Here is a 19010-nt window from a genome sequence, read left to right on the forward strand (position 1 = left end):
TGAAGGAGAAAGGCGTTTGGTCCTATGATCTGCTCTGGTCTGCTTTAAGTTTCTCACTATCAAAGATCCCAGCTCTCCTCGGTGACAATGGAGAGTTGGAGAAGAAGCTTGGGAGGGAATAAAGAGGCTCCAAGGCCTCTCAACTGGCTTCTTAGGGGCGTGTGAATCTTGCAGGAGAATCATGGTGACTAGTGGCTTTTCAGAGCAAAGAAAAGGCTGGAACTAAAAAGGGTGGTTATGAAGAAATGGCTGTGCAGGACAGATCAAACGAAAACTTAAGGAAGGGGGCCTGGCTGGTGACTTTGGGAGCCCCTGCTCCCGAGGGAAGGTGCCTACTTCCTTTCCCTGGAGGAGACACAGGAACCAGTTAACTACCAAGATGAAGGCAAAGACTGCGGGAAGCTCTATGTAGTGAAAGATGTCTCCTTAGATAGGACAGCTCTCTCCACCATGGAGGCAGGGATGCTTCTGTCCATTTCCAGCCTTCAGGTTGGGGTCTACTCCGACGTGGAGGAACTCCGGGATCCAGAAGCCAGGCCCAAACCTGCGTAGATTCAAGGACAGCTGCCTTGCAAGCTATGGCTCAGAGAGGACTCACGGATCTCCAGAGCCAGATGGTGGGGCAGGGGACATCAGGGCACGACCCCCTTTTAATCAAATTGGCTTTAAGGGTCATAAGAGAAAGTTTCTGGCTGTCTTCTATTGAGAAAGGTCAAAAGTGCTGACTAACTTAGCTGTTCCCATCACTCAGTGCTGCCTGCCAGCGGAACAATGGTTCAATACATCAGCCGGATCTGGGAACGTTTGCCAGACACAGCTCCCTCTGGCAGCTGAACCCTACATCCAATTCTCTCTGCTGTCTTCAGTTCTCAGAACGGAGAACCAGAGACTTGTGAGGCAGGTTCCTGGCACCTCATCCATGCTTCTGGCCTTAGGAATGGCTGAGCAAATGGGGGAGGGGGAGCCTCTTGGTCTAGAAATACCTGGTGTGTCTCTCTGTCAGGAAAATTCTTTTATAAATTTAACTAACTCCTGCCTGCAATAGTTGTAGCTTTTTTTTTTTTTTAACCCAGTTCTTAGTAGAGCTCACAATCTGGGCAGGTTTCGTTCCTCTGGGGTACTCTGATGTCTCTCTCTCCCTGTGGAGTACTTCTCCTGTAAGTGTGCCTGCCTCTCTCTCCTAGGGTCCTCTTCAAATTCTCTGCATCTCCCTTAATTTAGAAACAGATGGCCTATATACAATCCAATCCACATAAAACCTTCCCCTTTAAATCCAGCAGTGGGTTGCATGTTACACTGTCAGTGTGAGTCAGCTTAGCAGGCTATGGGAACACAGTCCTCTTTAACCTTTGCAGCCGTCTTTGAGGCTAGTAATCTTCCTGTTTGGCAGCTGAAGAAATCAAAGTTCTAAGACATTAAATGAATTGCCCAGTGTTACCTGGTAGCTTGTCCTAGAGACTGGATTTGACTTGAGGCAGTATACCTCCAAGTACACACTATAAACCACCTGCTTTCTGGCTTGGGTGAAACCCAAGTGGCTTTCTCTGCCAATCAGAGGGGGAGATGGCTTCTGGTCCATGTCCAGAGGATGCCAACTCTGTGCAGATCATCAGAACAAAAGGGCTGGGTGGTCCTTCTGCTAGGAAGGAGACATGTCATATTTCAGAGCCAAATAGAGGTGTATACTGGACATTTGTCACTGAGTGTCCCTTGGCTAGCATCTCTGTCCACCCAGGAAGAACCTCCTTACTTTCTTGCTTTTTCCTTCTTTCTAAAACTATCAGCGTGGTTGTCCTTTGCTCAGTACGTGCTTTGTTTTACTGCTATGTCCTTCCCAGCAGCTTCAGGCTACGGTAGCCATGTTCAGGTATGGACGCAGTCTCCATGGAAGCTCTGTTGCCATTACAGTCCTGAGTGATTCTCACAAATCTCACTTATTTTCTTCGTAAAAAAAACAAAAATACTCACCTCTGGAGATAATGAGGGTCATGTATGGCTGAAACCACCCAGTATCTTCCATGGATAGAACAACTACATTTCCTGCCTTACATAAAGCAAAGAACTTGAGCCAGGTGCCCCCCCTCCCCTAAGGACTCTGATATATCCTGGATTTCAGAGCACTTCCTACAATAGATATTTGGGGTACTCTTTAAAAGGCACATTCCGTAGCAGTGCTCTGGGACTTTTGACACAACAGTGGCTGGCCCATTATCTTGAAAATAAATAATCCAGGATCCAACAAAGGCCGGAGCAACCGTGGGCAATAAATCTCTTTGGCAGTTTCTCAGTATGGGTTTTTGCAGCTGGTGCCAAGTCGGAACCTTTGCTTTCCCTTGGCTCTCGTTTCTTGTCCCATCCTCCACTCCAGACATTGATCATTGCCTATATTAGCAATCTCAGCGAAGACATCCCTGCCTATTTGAGCTCCGAAAGATCCCCGAGGGGACCTGATCTCAGCTCAGTAGCACAGCTGATGATGGAACCAGCTGCCTTGCCAAAGCCAGCGAATGCTGCCTCCAATGGCATTCTTTAGCTACAGTGAGGGGAGATTCAGGTGTGGAAACAGCCAGTTCCCCTGTTAATCAGACCTAGCAGCCAGCTGTGCTTTATTAGAAACACAACTGATTGTGATTGATTCATGACTTGTAGATGTAGCTGGTAGACACTAGATTTGCACGTGCTGCCGGAAGGGAGACAAAGCACAGGCATCAGGAATAGGGAGGGGCAACTTTCATAGTTGCTTGGAAAGAGAACTCTGGCCTGGAGTCTTAATACCACTTTCTAGAGAAGCCTTATATCTTTTAAAGAAAGATTTGCTTATTTTTATTTTACGAATATGCATATTTTTGCCTGTATGTGTGTAAGTCCGCTAGGTGCTGGCCTGATGCCTGCGGAGACCAGAGGGGGGTGTTGGATTCCATGAAACTGGGGTTGCAGGTAGGGCACCATGAAGGTGCTGGGACTCAAACCTGGATCTTCTGCAAGAGCAGTCAACGCTGTTAACTGCTGACCCATCTCTCTCTCCAGCCCTCTAGGAAAACCTTAGAGAGAGATGGGACCTGGCTGTGACGCAATACTCTTAAGAAGCAAAGTAGTTACAAAGCAGGCGGCTCATACACTCCCAATAGGAACTGGGCTTCCTGTCTCCTCCTAACTTCGGATTCTCGCCTGTTACCATCCCCTGTTAAGGTTAAGTCTGAAATGTGCCCTGCCCTGCCCTGCTTCTTTCTCAGCTCACGGTGCCGTTTAAGGGCAGGTGAAACATTCGGGTGAGGCAATAGCTGGTTTTAAAAGCAGGTAACTAGGGCTGGGCCTCTGAAGGACACCTGACCCTCGCTTCTTGCTGTGCTCTCTGAATGGCCTCTACATACACTCCAGCCAATAGTGAATGAAGCTACTGTGCCTGCTTCCCTGCCGTGAAGACCAAAAAAAAAAAAAAAAAAAAAAAAAAAGCTCTGAAACCGTAAGCCGACATAAATCTCTGACCTCTCAAGTTGTTTCTCAGATGATCTGAGCACAGTTATGCAAAGGTCCACTTTCCATCCATCTATCCATCTACCACGGGTCCTGAAGTCTCTGCTAGGTCCTCCATGGAGATCTACCCTGCTTGAATCTACCGTCTAAGAACTTAGCCAACGGGGACTTGCACATTGGAGGGGCAAGCAGAAAACAATTCCGATATGAGCTACCCCAAACTCCCACACTGGCCACCTTGCTCCAGGTGGGCAATATCCTGAGGTGTCCCTTTGGCATCTTGCCTGGCCAGCTGTCCACTCTGCCGCCCAGCAGGAGTTAATGTCACGGTATCAGTCAAGTTAGCCAAAGTGGATTAGGACAGGAGAAGTTACTTCCCAGACTCACCACTGTACATGTCAGGGTGGTTTCTTAAGGACGAGTCATTATAGGGGTTGTCTGCAATAAACAAAAGAGGGTGAGCAAACACCAGGAGGAAGAGAACAGAAATGCAAAGCCGCATCGCAGCCGAGGACAGCGCCAGTGGGTTTTTGCAAAAAGAAAATGGTGCTCGTGGAAAAGGAGTGAGCTTGGTAGAGAACAGCCAACACAAAACAGCTCAAAGGGAAACAAAACGGTTAAATCCTGCGAAGGAAGGCAACAATAAAACAAGATTATGTTGAAAGTAAAGAGATTAGGCTTGAGCTCTGTTTGGTCCATCTATAAACAAACGAGGTAAGGGTGAGGGTCTTGTAGCATCTTGGGGCTGGTCTGAATCACCTCCCCCCAGGTCCCAGGACTCCACATCAGACCAGCTAGACAAAAAGGAGAGTTAGTGAGACCTGCTGAGGATGGCAAAGCCCTGCCTGGCAGTAGCTAGGCTGCAGAGGTCGGTGAATGTGTGTTACAAGCAGTTTTCCCACAAGCCTGGTCCCAGAGCCACGTCAGTCCCAAATCACACACAGAGATGCTATGTTAGATATAAAGCTGTTGGCCTGTTACTAGTGTTTCTTATTGGCTAGCTCTGTCTTAAATACTAACCCATTTCTATTAACCTAAGTGTTTCCACATGGTCTTATCTTACCAGAGAGAGGGTTCAGACCTCTTCTCTCGTCTTGACTCTCTTCTACTACATCTCCCAGAATCCTCCTTGTCTCCTAGTCCTGCCTATCTTGCTTTCCTATTGGCCAACAGGGCTTTATTCATTAACCAATAAGAGAATGGCATCTCCCATCTCGTGTGTGTGTGTGTGTGTGTGTGTGTGTGTGTGTGTGTGTGCGCGTGCGCATGTGTGTGTGCGTGTGCACATGCACACAGACAGTAAGACAATCACCAGCAGAGAGGGACAGAGGGCCCTTTGCAGTGCCCAGCAACAAGAGCACTCTAATCTGACCAGGTGGGCATCCCTGTAGACCCTGCCAGACATCTGCTGGGGGGCCCTGGTGGAGGTTTTTGAAGGGGAGTAAGATGAAGGGATGGATTCTACACCTAAGACCTGGACAGCAAGGGGACAGGGACTTTCTTTTAAAAGCAGTGGCTTCCATTCCAATGTAAGACGACTAAACCCCTTGGTTATTTAGTCTTCAGTGAAGACATTATAACCCAGGACACATAAACATACCACTCTAAGTAGCATTTTGCTTTCTATCCATAACCCCAAGGGCTCAACTTCTGACTGTGCCCACAGGGGAGGGAAGCCAAGCAGACAACTCCAGAAGCCAGGACACAGTCCAGCTTCCGAGGGTCGCTAGCGGCTGTTAGAACATTTGCCTATTTAAAGACAGTTCAAGCCCCATCGCAGGTAATTATAAGAGGGCACATGAATTCTTTTCAGGGACCATCATTGAACTGCACCCCCAATCTGCTTTACAGCCTGCGATAGAAAGATCTTGACTCTCAGAACTGCTTCTCAGTGTGGGGCTGGTTGAGAGAGACACAGCCGTCTTGGAAGTCAGTTTGGATGGGCCTGGCTGGTTTGGATGTACCACAGTGCGATGAAGGGGTAGCTGGTCCCAGGTAGCAGGTGCTGAGGCAGTGCTGGGGGGGGGGAGAGAATGTCCACCCCCCCCCCCCCGGGGGGAGCACGCTGGCATACTCAGCCTGAGGGACCCTTCTCTTCACTCCGATGGTACCGGGTGGAACAGGGTCTTTCTCTCTTCTGGGGAAAGACCAATGTGCGCAGCAGCTTTGGGAGCATGTGGAAGAGGTCTAGGGAGATCCTGTCCTTGAGGGATGCCATCTGAACACCAGCAGGAAGTGCAGTGCATACTCCATTGTCTGTCCTGGCAGATCCCCTCCTCTCTATCCAGGGTGCCTCTTTTTTTTTTTTTTTTTTTTTTTTTTTTTTTTTTTGAGATAGGGTTTCTCTGTGTAGCTTTGGAGCCTGTCCTGGAACTTGCCCCATAGACCAGGCTGACCTTGAACTCACAGAGATCTGCCTGCCTCTGCTGGGATTAAAGGCATGCACCACCAACGCCCGGCACCAGGTGCCACTTAAGGTAGCAGTGGAAACCTTGTGCCTGTCACACTGTGGACAAAGTCACAGATGTGTCTTTATTGGCCCAATTCTCTTGGTTACATTTTACTTCATCCTAAAACAAGTTAAAATGATTTTTAGCTTGCCTGGTGTTTTGTTATATAGATATACATGAAAGTATTTGTGTATATCTTATTTCCCTTCCTTTGATACAACTAATAAAAAAAACCAGTGCAACGAGACTGATTTTGTTCCCAGAGACAGAATACAGGCGGACTTCTTGGCTTCCCATCCAGACCTGGTTCTGAAGGAGGCAGAGAAAACCTGAGCCCCTTCTAGACGGAAAAGTCAACAGAGCCCCACTGTGCTATTTTAAGAAACTGCCCAATTCTAGGCTGCCTCAGATGCCCAGAACTTGCTTCCAGCCAAAGCTGCTCTTGGGAGGACTCCAGGAAGCTGGCAGGGTTCTGCCCAGGTTACCAAGAGGGATTCTTGTCACTGGGAGAAGAGAGTTCCCAGTGGAACCGGACACTCAAAGTGAAGCAGAGACAAGCATCCCTTGCATCCTCTAGAGAGAAGAATGCTTCTGGAAAGTTCTGTTGCTCAGTGCCATTTAACCTGACCATGCTCCCAGACTGCCCAGAACAGCATGCCGCCTGGCTCAGGCCCTGGAGCAGCAGACTGACGCCCAGCATCACTCTTTCTGGGTGGACGTGAAGGCTCTGCCGTGTTACCCTCTTGACAACACTGCTGCTCCTTATTGCAAGGCCTGTCCTGGCTGAGGGCACTCAGAGGTCCTGGGCAGACCACACTGTCCTCCTTCACTCAGCCAGCTGGCAGACAACCACCTGAAGTCACCCGAGGCCCACAGCAGGCACATCAACTTCCTTTCCCAGGAGTCTCCTGGGGTGGGTTCAGGGGTCAGAAAGCCAGGGCTTCTTGCTGGGGTCTGCACAATCCCATGGGCTATCTGTCCCATCATGGGAGACAACACCCACTGGCAAAGAGGTAGCACAGACCAGGAGGCAGGTGACCAGGGGAGTGTTCAGAGGGAAAGACTAGCGAGGAAGAGGAAGAAAGAACAGAGGAAGGAAAAGAAAAAGGAAAAAGGAGGGAGAAGCCATGAGAAGCAAACGAGAGGAAGCTTCTCCTTACGGGTAAGCGCTCCATCCCAGAGGAAAGGGATGCGGCTGCGTGGATGCACCCCTGCCCATCACCAGCACAGACCAAAGTGGTCTCTGTCAGTGCTGAACAAGCCCATCCAGGCTTTTCCCCAGGGGACTCCCCAGTGTCAGCCCCTGGAGGTAGACCTTGGGAAAGCAAGATTCAGCCCCACTTTGACCTGTGGTGCTCGGGGGCATGCCATCCTCACATTCCTCACCACCCACAGCATGGCACTGACAATGACATTGGCAGCCTAAGTCGGGCAGGCCAGAGACTCTTTAGAAGGTCCCCTGCTAGCTGTGTTACATGCCCATGGCGTAAACAGAATCAGGAGACATCTTGAAAAAGCTGAGGGCTGTAGCCGAAACTCCTGCCTGGCTTGTCCTTGCCTGCCTCTGGAGAGAGCCACCACCAGTGTAGTGGGTCAGGGAATTCTAGTTTGCTTTTGTATTAGCCCCAAAAAAATCAGGGTATTAAAAAAAAAAAAAAAGAAAGAAAGAAAAGAAAAGAAACTAACTCCCACAAAGTGAAAACATAAATCTACGGTTTGTGGACATAACACATCCATGTGGCTCAGCAAATACACATTACAGAACGAAACACAATTTGTTCTGGTGTGTCCACTGGTCCTAGTATCTTTCCGCACTGGCTTTCTTCCAGAAACAAATGCAACTAATGACTAGAAATAAAAGGAATAAGCCAAGTGTACCAACTATAGGGATTCCTGACTCGATGGTCACCTAAAGTCTGGGTCTCAGACTCCAGGAGCATTTGAATGCGAGCCGAGGGTGGAGAGAGCCTTAGCCTGCTGAGGGTAAGACAGGGCTAGACCCTGGTATGTGACTCTTATTCCAACCAAAGGGCAAGCACTGGCTTAGTCCAGGACCAGGTTTGATTTATGCAAGGCTTCTGCATCCAGAGATGCTGTGTAAGGCAGAGGCAGTGGCTCAGGATGCATAATTCTGGGCCAGCTGCAGGTACGGATAATGTATGAGCTTAGGGCCTGTCTCCTGTGGCCCCCAGCTCTGAGCAGGGCCCACACTTACTGGTAAGGACCTTGAGGGTGAACGGGTTCTTCTGCTGGATGGTGTGGGTGAAGTGGAACCGTGCATTGCAGCTGTAGTCGGTCTGCATGTCCTGCAGCATGACGTTGGAGAAGTATAGGTCCCCATTATGACCCTGGGAGACACGCTTGTCCTGAGTGATGGGCTCCATGGCTGTGGGGAAGCAGAGGGGTGACACCCAGTGACAATCAGCTTTTTTGGGAAGGGGTTGTTTTTGCTTTTGAGACAGGGTTTCTCTGTGTAGCCTTGGCTGTCCTGGAACTCACTTCGTGGACCAGGCTGGCTTCAGACTCACAGAGATCTGCCTGCCTCTGCCTCCCGAGTGCCGGGATTAGAGCTGTGCTACACTGCCCAGCTGGAATCTCAGAGCTTTGAGGCGACTTGCTCATGAGCACACAGTTGTATCGGCCTCTCTGCACAGCTGTTTTGAGCCCTATGGCCTCTTCACATCTGCTTCTCACAAGTTGGTCGCCCAACTCAGAGAGAGCCCTCGTGTTAGTCTCCATATGTCTGTGCATCTCTGTTAACCAAGGCACCTTACGGAGGGATTTTTGTTTGTTGTTTGTCTGTTTTGGCTTAAAGATCCGGGGGAAGTTCGCCATGGAGAAGGCACGGTGGTAAAAGCGTGAGGCAGCTGCTCACAGCATTCACAGTCAGGGAGCAGAGATGCCAGCCGCTGCCTGGCTCCCTGTCTCCTTTTTATTTAACCCAAGATCCAAGCCCATGAAAAGGTGGGCATATTTAGGATTTTTTTTTTTTCATTTCAATTAACCTACCTAGAAATCTCTTATAGATAGGGATTTGTCTCCACGATGGTTCTAGAGCTGTCAAGTTCAGTTAAGAGTAACCATCATACCTCCAATTCAACCCACCCTCGGCAGCCCCCGGAGCTGGGCTCTGGGCGAGGCCAGGCTTCCACACTTACAGCTGCTCATCCAGAAGATGACTGGAGATGGGAGGCCAGGAGGGGGATTGCACTGCAGTGTCAAGGGGGCACCCTCTTGGACCACGACGGGGTCTAGGTTTTCCTTGGGCCACAGGGGAGATTCTGAAGAGAAACACAGGAGGGTGACGTGAAGCTGATGGCCAGAGCTTGCAGGCTCATGAGAAGGGGAACCGGGAGAACGGGGGAGGCAAGGATGAAGACATAGAGGGTTGCTGCTAAAAGGAGAGAGAAACTTTCTGTGACGGTGAATGTTCCCCTCTCCCCTCCTCCAGTGCTCAGAGTAAGATTGTGCCGGCTAGTCTGGAAGTTTTCTTTCCAGGAATCTTTCTGGGGTGGGAGAGACCCTTAGAGAGCTCTGTCTCCCGCATGCCCCCTACCCACTGGGGAGACAGCACCAGGCCCGTCCCTGACACTCACTGGACACCTGCAGGCGGATGCGGTTGCTAAGCGCGGTGCCAAATTTGTTTCGGGCGAAGCACTGGTATTCCCCTTCATATTCCTCAGGTCGTCCACCACTTCGGAAATCAATCACCAAGGTCCCAGACCTCCTCCTCATGGACACGCGCGGGTCCTTGGCAATGTTGAAGAATCTGCTGTTCCGAGTCCAGTGAAAACTGCGCGACAGGGGCCAAGCCAACCATATATAAGGGCTGGGAAGGGTCAGTTCCTAGTCCCTACTCAGTGGCAGACTTCTACTCCCTCTGTCACCCTACCTCTGAGCCAACGGACCCAGTCCTGGCTGGGCAGAGCCACACGATAAGCTTGGGAGAAAGCAAAGGCCCAGGTCATGTCTATTGGGACTGCACATCCTGTGAGTGCTGTTACTAGCTAAGGCCAGTGATGGGCAGTAGGTACCCATGTTCTCCAGCGGCTCTGTTCTGTGAGCACATAACTCAGGGACACAGTGGCTTCTTAAAAAAACAAAAAACAAACCAAGAGCCAGCTACTTCCTTTACCTTGTGGCATTCCTAGTCTCCTTTAGGAATGCAAACTCCTTATTTCACCAACCCGCATGTGCCACAATGCCACCTCCGCTCTGACACACTTTAATAGTGTAATTCACTCTGAAAACAACATGGATGGCAGAGGCTGCCTACCCCATGGTTGACAAGTGCTTCCTGCAGACCATGAACCAGCAGCATGGGAACCATGGAAGGGCAGCTTTGGAGGTGAACGAAAGAGAGCTGTAAAGAGCCTAAAATATCCCCCTAGGTCGGGGTGTGTTTGTGTGAGGGGCTCAGTAGCCTATCACATACAAGAATCTAATTCCACCAGGCATTGGTGTCACATGCCTTTAATCCCAGCACTCGGGAGGCAGAGGCAGGCGGATCTCTGTGAGTTCGAGACCAGCCTGGTCTACAAGAGTGAGTTCTAGGACAGGCTCCAAAACCTCCACTCTGCATCATCTCCCTTATGACAGCCACATTCTGAAACTTTGAAAATGGACCGTGTTATTTAATATCTTCACTTTGCCAGGTGAAATCTAGCCTTGGTGATCAAGTAGTGGGTCTAAATCCTGCTCCAATCAAGCTGGTGACTGGTTAGAAAGGCATTTAAAATCACCATCTTCCTCAGGAAGACACTGGCCTTGCCACAGAGGAAGGGGGGCAGATAAATAAGACAGCACAAAACAGTCTACATACGACGTTTTCCTCCTTCCTGTTTACTGACCTCCCATCTGGGACAAGCAAACACAAACTCAGAATGAAAGCCCTGAGTTAGCTAGGAAGAGGGACTGCCTGTAAACTGAACATAGGTGGGCGAAGCCCGCACAGGGCAGGATAGCTTGTTACACTAAAAGTCTGAAAATAACATCGAGCTGTGTCCAGAGGCACATACCTGTAACCCTAGTCCTCAGGAGGGGAGATGAGGCAGGAGAGTGATGAGTTTGAGGCCAGGCTAGGCTACACACCGAGATTCTAGGGTTTCACTGCAACAGAAACAAGCCTTTTAACACCTCCATCCTGGTTTCCACTATGCTGAAACTGGTAGAAACCCCACATATACGGGGCAGTCCTCTTTTTTCCAGAAGACGCGATGGTGGCTCTGAGCTTTGAGCAACTTTCTCATGAGCACACAGCAACAGCAGCCGCTGCACAGCTGTATGGGCCACATCTGCTTTTCACAAGCCTGCCTTCCTGTGTGGTACCTGGTGAATGTCAGTGGCTGTTTATCAGGTGGATGGACCAGACATTTAAAAAAAAAAAGATTTGTTGTAATTTTAGTTGTGTGTGCATATGTGCAGGGGTATGTGTGGGTGTGTGGGTATGTGTTGGGACATGTGTGAGATGTGTGTGGGTATGTGTGGGGCATGTACGAGGGTATGTGTGGGTATAAGGTGGATATGTGTGCGTGTGGAAAGTGTGTGGGGGAGTATGTACAGGGGTATGTGTCAGGTATGTGTCGGGTATGTGTGGGGCATGTGTGGGGGTATGTGTGGGGCATGTGTGGGGCATGTGTGGGGTATGTGTAGGGCATGTGTGGGGTATGTGTAGGGTATGTGTAGGGCATGTGTGGGGTATGTGTAGGGCATGTGTGGGGTATGTGTGGGGCATGTGTGGGGCATGTGTGGGGCATGTGTGGGGTATGTGTGGGGCATGTGTAGGGCATGTGTAGGGCATGTGTGGGGCATGTGTGGGGTATGTGTGGGGCATGTGTAGGGCATGTGTGGGGCATGTGTGGGGTATGTATGGGGCATGTGTGGGGTATGTATGGGGCATGTGTAGGGCATGTGTGGGGCATGTGTGGGGTGTGGGGCATGTGTGGGGCATGTGTGGGGTATGTGTGGGGCATGTGTGGGGCATGTGTGGGGCATGTGTGGGGCATGTGTGGGGCATGTGTCGGGTATGTGTGGGGCATGTGTGGGGCATGTGTGGGGCATGTGTGGGGCATGTGTGGGGCATGTGTGGGGCATATGTGGGGCATGTGTGGGGATTGTGTGGGGTATGTGTGGGGTATGTGTGGGGCATGTGTTGGGTATGTGTGGGGCATGTGTGGGGTATGTGTGGGGCATGTGTGGGGCATGTGTGGGGCATGTGTGGGGCATGTGTGGGGTATGTGTGGGGCATGTGTGGGGCATGTGTAGGGCATGTGTAGGGCATGTGTGGGGTATGTGTGGGGCATGTGTGGGGTATGTGTGGGGCATGTGTGGGGCATGTGTAGGGCATGTGTGGGGTATGTGTGGGGTATGTATGGGGCATGTGTGGGGTATGTGTGGGGCATGTGTGGGGCATGTGTGGGGCATGTGTGGGGTATGTGTGGGGCATGTGTTGGGTATGTATGGGGCATGTGTAGGGCATGTGTGGGGCATGTGTGGGGATTGTGTGGGGTATGTGTGGGGCATGTGTTGGGTATGTATGGGGCATGTGTAGGGCATGTGTAGGGCATGTGTGGGGCATGTGTGGGGCATGTGTGGGGCATGTGTGGGGTATGTGTGGGGTATGTGTGGGGCATGTGTGGGGCATGTGTGGGGCATGTGTGGGGCATGTGTGGGGAATGTGTGGGGTATGTGTAGGGCATGTGTGGGGTATGTATGGGGCATGTGTGGGGCATGTGTGGGGCATGTGTGGGGCATGTGTAGGGCATGTATGGGGAATGTGTGGGGTATGTGTAGGGCATGTGTGGGGTATGTATGGGGCATGTGTTGGGTATGTGTGGGGCATGTGTGGGGCATGTGTGGGGCATGTGTAGGATATGTGTGGGGCATGTGTGGGGTATGTGTAGGGCATGTGTGGGGCATGTGTAGGGCATGTGTAGGGCATGTGTGGGGCATGTGTTGGGTATGTGTGGGGCATGTGTGGGGCATGTATGGGGCATGTGTAGGGCATGTATGGGGAATGTGTGGGGTATGTGTAGGGCATGTGTGGGGTATGTATGGGGCATGTGTTGGGTATGTGTGGGGCATGTGTGGGGCATGTGTGGGGCATGTGTAGGATATGTGTGGGGCATGTGTAGGGCATGTGTGGGGCATGTGTGGGGCATGTGTGGGGCATGTGTGGGGTATGTGTGGGGCATGTGTGGGGTATGTGTGGGGCATGTGTGGGGTATGTGTGGGGCATGTGTGGGGCATGTGTGGGGCATGTGTGGGGCATGTGTCGGGTATGTGTGGGGCATGTGTGGGGCATGTGTGGGGCATGTGTGGGGCATGTGTGGGGTATGTGCATGTGATTGCCTGTGGAGCTCAGGTGTGGTGGCTGCTCCTGGGGCTGGAGTTTCAGGTACTGAGCTTTCTGACCAGGATGCTTGGAACTGATCCCAGGTCCCGTCAAATGCAGTACTCGTTCATAACCATCGAGCCTTGTGTGGGACTTATCAGTTTGCTTGCCTTCAGGATGACTAAGAAGCTAAGAAGTGGGTCCCGCCAGTGGTGGCTTCTTAGTCCTCTCCCTCCACTCACCTGGGGGCAGGGTTCCCTTTAGCTTCACATTCAATCAGGATGTTATCACGGGGGTCCACGATGTGGTCCTTCACCGACTGCTTGGTGATAGTTGGGGGCTGGGTCACTGCAACAGGACACATGTGGCAATGCTCAGAACTGCAGGGACCCGCCATGAATTTGGTTTAGAGAGTGGCTAAAGTCAAGAGCACACGGGGTGGGGTGGGGTGGGGTGGGGGGAGGCGAGCAGGTATGAGAAGTACCCTAAAGATGCAGCGTCTTAAACAGGGTTCCAGGATAGGGGTGGGTGTTACAAGTGGAGCATAGGAAACCCTTTAAGAAGATCCAGTCTCCCTCAGAGCAATTGACAAGCAGGCTTATGCCCCAGTGCCCGGCACAGTGCACAGGGCACAGTTCCTGCTAAATGTTTGCTGAATGGATACAGGAATGAAACCAGCTATGACTGCAGAACTTAGGGCCATGATTCTCAACAGATGGCCAGACTGCTGAGGCAAGAGCCAGAAGAGGCTTCAGTCCCTTAGAGCTTTGCAAGGGCTTCCTCGTGTACCAGCAAGCTGGTGTGTGTGTGTGTGTGTATGTTTGGTGTGCACATGTGTGTGGTGTATATGTGTTGTGTGTGGGTATGTGTTGTGTTGTGTGTGTGTGTGTGTGTGTGTGTGTGTGTGCAGTGCCAGCCACCAGTGGATGAAGGAGTTGCAGCAGCTATGGAGCATCCCAGCTGCCATCTGTAGCCCTTCTTCTGACCACCCTCCCCACCCCCTGCCATGGGACATCATCTTACATTGGCAAAGGACTCTCTATAGGACTCTAGGCTTGAGTAGCACCAGCGGGCAATGAACATGCCACCGAGTTCAAGCCCGGTTTTCTCAGCTGGCTTTCTCCCAGCCCCTCGTCCCTCCCTCCCTCCAACCTCCCAGAGACTCAAGGGCACGGAGGCGCACAAGGCACTTACGCTCATTCTGAATGCTTGCTGTTAGTTCCAGTGGGTTAGCAGTGCACAGGGAGAGAATGAGAACACTGTTATTGCACACAATTGATCAGCTCACTGCCGGGTGTCCCCTTGCCCTAGCACACGGGGTTGGGGTGAGGAGGCATGGGAACAACACTGGGCATGGGGATTTATCCCAGATCTGGAGCTTGGCAGATGAGCCAGGCAAGGTTGGAGACGAGACCCAGCAAATACTTCATGGAAAAGGCATATCACCGGGGAGACGGAGACTACACAGAAGGGCAGGGCCAGCAACCAATGGAGATGTTATCAGGGCGGTCCAAATGTCCCCAAATGGCAACGCTGCCTGGAAGGGACCCGTCAGATGCTCCCTAGCATCTGACAGCATTGAGGGAAATGGAAGCCTGGTGCACAGGGCCAGCGTGGAGATGCCGGGAACAAGTAGATGAGTGGATGCTATCCATGTCTGTGGGCAAAGGCCCTGAGGGCCTAGAACCCCATTCCCTCACTACATTCTCTGTTACACAAAAGCATCTTCTGCGAAAGTCCTGTTCCTGGGTGACAGAGTCCCGGCAATGGCCGAGCCCACCGCTCCTTCTTGTGTCTTCCATAAACGGTACGAAGAGGTAGGTAGGCGGCGCACATCGTCACCAGCCCCGTCTGGACTTACGGGCGGCGTACAGGTGTGCTCCAGCTTTTCACACTGTGACCCACAAATGAATCACTGCACCTAGGGCAGACGCGGGCTCTGGCTGGGAGGGCCTGCTGTAGAGCCTGGATTCTACTCTGCTGTTTTCCTTCAGTGCTGGGGGTGGAGCCCAGGCATGGGCTCTACCAGGGGACCGCATCCATTCTAAGTCCTCCACTTCTGACAAACGCCTGCGGCCTACGAGCTGTGCCCTGGGCAGCAAGGTTTTAGATGTGGACAGCAAGCATGGTTCAAACAGATGTGGAGAAAGGACAAAATATCTCTCTAGGACTCTTCAGTGTCTTTTCTTATGATGCCGAGAGGAAGCAAGGTGACGTCCACACGTCATGCTGGCGCAGAGGGCAGGCACACCGGGGCATGGTGGGCTGCCTTTTTCAGAGTGAGTGCTGTTGGGGAGAGCAGGAGGTAGGGGGCTTTGGAATATCACCATGGAGACCTTGATGTCTTCCCACCAGAGTGAAGAGACTCGGGAGGAGGAGGTGCGGGGGAGCCAGGGCTCACCTAGGCCCAAGAGAGCCATGGAAGCAGAGAAAAGGATGTGAAGAAAGGATGGTGTGTGGCAGGAATGAGCAGGCTGCCACGGAGGCTGTCAGCAAAAGAAAATCTCCATGCATGGCCTTTAAAAAGGGTCCACCAGCCAGGTGGTGTAGCTCTTGGAGCAACAAACAGACATTTTGCTTTTCACTTGGCCAGGTCTGCCTGGGCTGGAAACAAAGAAATGAAAAGCCAGACAGGACAGGCAAGGGGCCCTGAACGCAGGCTCTGTGGTGCTCCCCGCCGGCTGCACGGGGCCCTGAACGCAGGCTCTGTGGTGCTCCCGCCGGCTGCACGGGCTCTGAACACGGGCTCTGCTGTGCTCCCCGCCGGTTGCATGGGGCCCTGAACACAGGCTCTGCGGTGCTCCCCACTGGCTGCACGGGGCTCTGAATGCAGGCTCTGCGGTGCTCCTAGCCAGCCACCCAAGACTCTGAACACAGGCTCTGCGGTGCTCCCACCAGCTGCACAGGGCTCTGACCGCAGGCTCTGCGGTGCTCCCCGCTGGCTGCACGGGGCTCTGACCGCAGGCTCTGCAGTGCTCTGGCCATAGTACTTCCACCTGCGTATGGTTTTCCTGCCAGTATTCTAAGAAGCCTGAAAGCCAGGGGGCTGGCACAGGAGGACATGAGTCTTCAGACGGGTGGGGACCGGCACTTGAGCACACCCCTGCTGACCACCAGCTGGGCTCTAGCTTCATTTCAGGTCACAATGATGCCTGTTGGTCCTCATGTACCCTGCTCTTCCATGGCATCTTGAATTCAAGGAGGGGTGGTCACATGGCTATGTCCCGTGGAAGCTAGCCTTGGAGGCAGAATGTGTACTAGCTTCCCAGATGTTGTTGCAGAGCTGGTGGGTAGGAGTGTCTCTCTATCCCTCTGTCCTCTTCTGTGGGATCCTAGGAGGAAATGCTGAATCCTCTTGAGTGGCAGGAAGTTGGGAGTATATGAGAGCTATGAGAGCTTCTGGAAGACTCATTCTTGGCAAGGTTGTTCTGGCTGATGAGGTGACCATCCCTTCCCCCCCCCCCCCTTTAAGGTCATGCTGTCTCCTCTGGGCGAAAGGGAGGGATGTGGTGTGTGACTTCACTGGCAGGGCGATTGGAGCCAGAGGCTGGGCGAGTCAATAAGGGATTGTGCAGCCATCCAGGACGCTGCTCCAGAAAGATGCTGTGCCAAGCGCCAGAGTGGCAGCAGCGTCCCCGCCCCAGAGGTACAGAGAATGCCCTGAAGAGGCAAATAAGTGAGACACCCCCAGGACAGTCTCCAGCCAGATACCCTCAGCCCCACCCTGCCAGCCTGGTCTGTATATACAACACGAAAGGATGGCTCCGCCCTGTCCTCCTCCTCCTCAGTGGTGAGGAAGTTAGGGCCCTCAGCCTTCTGCCTCAGGCAGTACTTGGGTTTCCTGTTGTCTCCTGTAGAGCGTAGAAAACCTTATTTTCAATATAGAAGCCTGAACTATCTATTTCTATGTTCACGCTGCAGGATCACCCTCCCCTAAACCAGCCCTGTGTATCTAACGGCAGATGAGTGAGAAGTGGCAGAGGAGACACGAGCCTTCACCGTGTTCTCAAAAACTAATTTCCTCTGCACCCTCCTCTCCAGGGACACGCCCTTGCCACGCCGCTTATTAGACTGTCGGCCTGGCTGTTAATGAGACTCTCCTTGAGCCCACCACAGACGGTTGCCATGGGGACGTTGGTCTCACAGTCCTTGTCTTGTCTCCTTTCCATGTATGGATACCCAGGCAGCAGTGGTCTTGGCCAGCTTGCTTCTGGTCTCAGGGACCCCTGGTCTCTATCATCCAGAAGTACTGACTCCTCTGGGGTAGCAGTTACTGGAGTGGAGGAGGTCTGGCTTTACAGCGATGTGGGGCCTTCTTGGAGCCCATCTTTGCCTCCCACCTCCTTCATCGATCTGTTAGTGGGAGAGAGTCCAAGTCTATCCTGGCATCATATGGACTCTGTGACTTCCTTGAGGCAGAGAGTAGGGGGCAGATGCGCTATGCCTACACCTCAGTGCTGGGATGCTAAGACTTCCAGCACACAAGTGCCAACACTGTGGCAGAGGGGTGTATGCTTACAAGCAGGACCAAGGACCAAGGAACTGATCAACAGCCACCAGAGAACACAGTACCAGAGAGGGAGGATAGGGAGCCAGACATCAGTCCAGCCATTCAGGTTCACACAGGGCTCTGCCACCAGGAGCAGAAATGAGTTCCGTATTTGGATAGTTCTGAGGGAATACTGGGACAGAAAGGACCTGTACCTGGCTCCCCCAGGATAACATGTTATGGCATCATCTTTTAGAAAGATAATGTCCTCGCCAAAATCATCTGCCAGGCTATCCACCATCGTCCTTTTTACTCCAGCCAAGAGCGGCCTCAGCTTTGGGTGTGCCAAGGTAGAGAGAGAGACCAGTGATGATGCCCCCGCCCCACCACACTTGACCCTGAAAACAGCTTTTAGAAAGGGTGAGCCATGCGGGTAAGTACGGGAGAGAGAACTCCAGGTGGCTCTCAGAACTCCAGGCCACAGACACCAGCTTATCCACAGCCCTAAGAAGAGGCCTGCGTCATCTTAGTTTCCAATTTCCCAGTGGGGGAGAACACAGCCCTGCAGCCTGGAATTCACTGCTACCCCCTCGCCTCCCTGACCTCTCTCTGCAACACCTATTCCTCCAATATCAGGAGTAGAATGGAAAAGTGGGCACAGAACTCACGGTCCATTGGAATCTCAATGGCCCCTCCGAGGCTGAGGAGGAAGAGGATGAGGGCTGTGTGGACCCAGGGTGGCGCCTGCTGCCTGTCCATCCTCAGCACCGGGCCTTGCCCCCAGCTGCCCAGCCCACGGGCTCTCGACGCCTTGTGCCGCTCTACGTGGGCTCTCCAGACAGTGCTCAGCTGAGGAAAGAAAATGATACCAAGTGAGTTTCTCTTGAACTTGGGTTTTGCTCTGCTCACCCCCGGAGTCTCTAAACACTTGACGGGCCTCTTGGCCACAGAGCAGGAATCTCCTAGACCAGGGTTTCTAACTTTGGAACCAAACAACTCATGGCGTGGGAACTGTAGGCTGTCGGGAGTGCCCCTGGTCTCTGTGCCCAATGTCAGTAGAGCCCAGCCAGCCCTGTTGCCAATGAAAAGCATCTCTGGGCATTGCCACTTGTCCCAGATGTCCAGGTGCTGCAGGTGGCGTCTCCAGAGGACAAATCCACCAGCAATTAAGAGCCAGTATGGAACAAAGGCAACTTTGCAAAAAGCAGTCATTAAAACACACACTGTCCTAGAGGTCCCGAATAGATAGATGTACCAGCTCAAA

General features: G+C 52.2%; 1 protein-coding gene across 1 annotated transcript in view; it reads right to left on the minus strand.

Moving 5' to 3' along the window:
• The window catches only part of Nfasc (neurofascin), a 66076-nt gene extending 47483 nt beyond the window's left edge, over nt 1-18593 (minus strand). The window contains exons 1-5 of the mRNA XM_051204180.1: nt 18415-18593; nt 13500-13605; nt 9521-9717; nt 9083-9205; nt 8140-8310 (exon numbers count right to left, since the gene is read on the minus strand). Coding sequence (XP_051060137.1) covers nt 8140-8310; nt 9083-9205; nt 9521-9717; nt 13500-13605; nt 18415-18505 — 688 coding nt within the window. The 5' untranslated portion in view covers nt 18506-18593. The remainder of the gene's footprint in view (nt 1-8139; nt 8311-9082; nt 9206-9520; nt 9718-13499; nt 13606-18414) is intronic.
• Between the last annotated feature and the right edge of the window lie 417 nt (nt 18594-19010).

Source organism: Phodopus roborovskii, unplaced genomic scaffold (genome assembly GCF_943737965.1).
Source record: "Phodopus roborovskii unplaced genomic scaffold, PHOROB, whole genome shotgun sequence".
In the NCBI taxonomy this organism is placed as follows: Eukaryota; Metazoa; Chordata; class Mammalia; order Rodentia; family Cricetidae; genus Phodopus; species Phodopus roborovskii.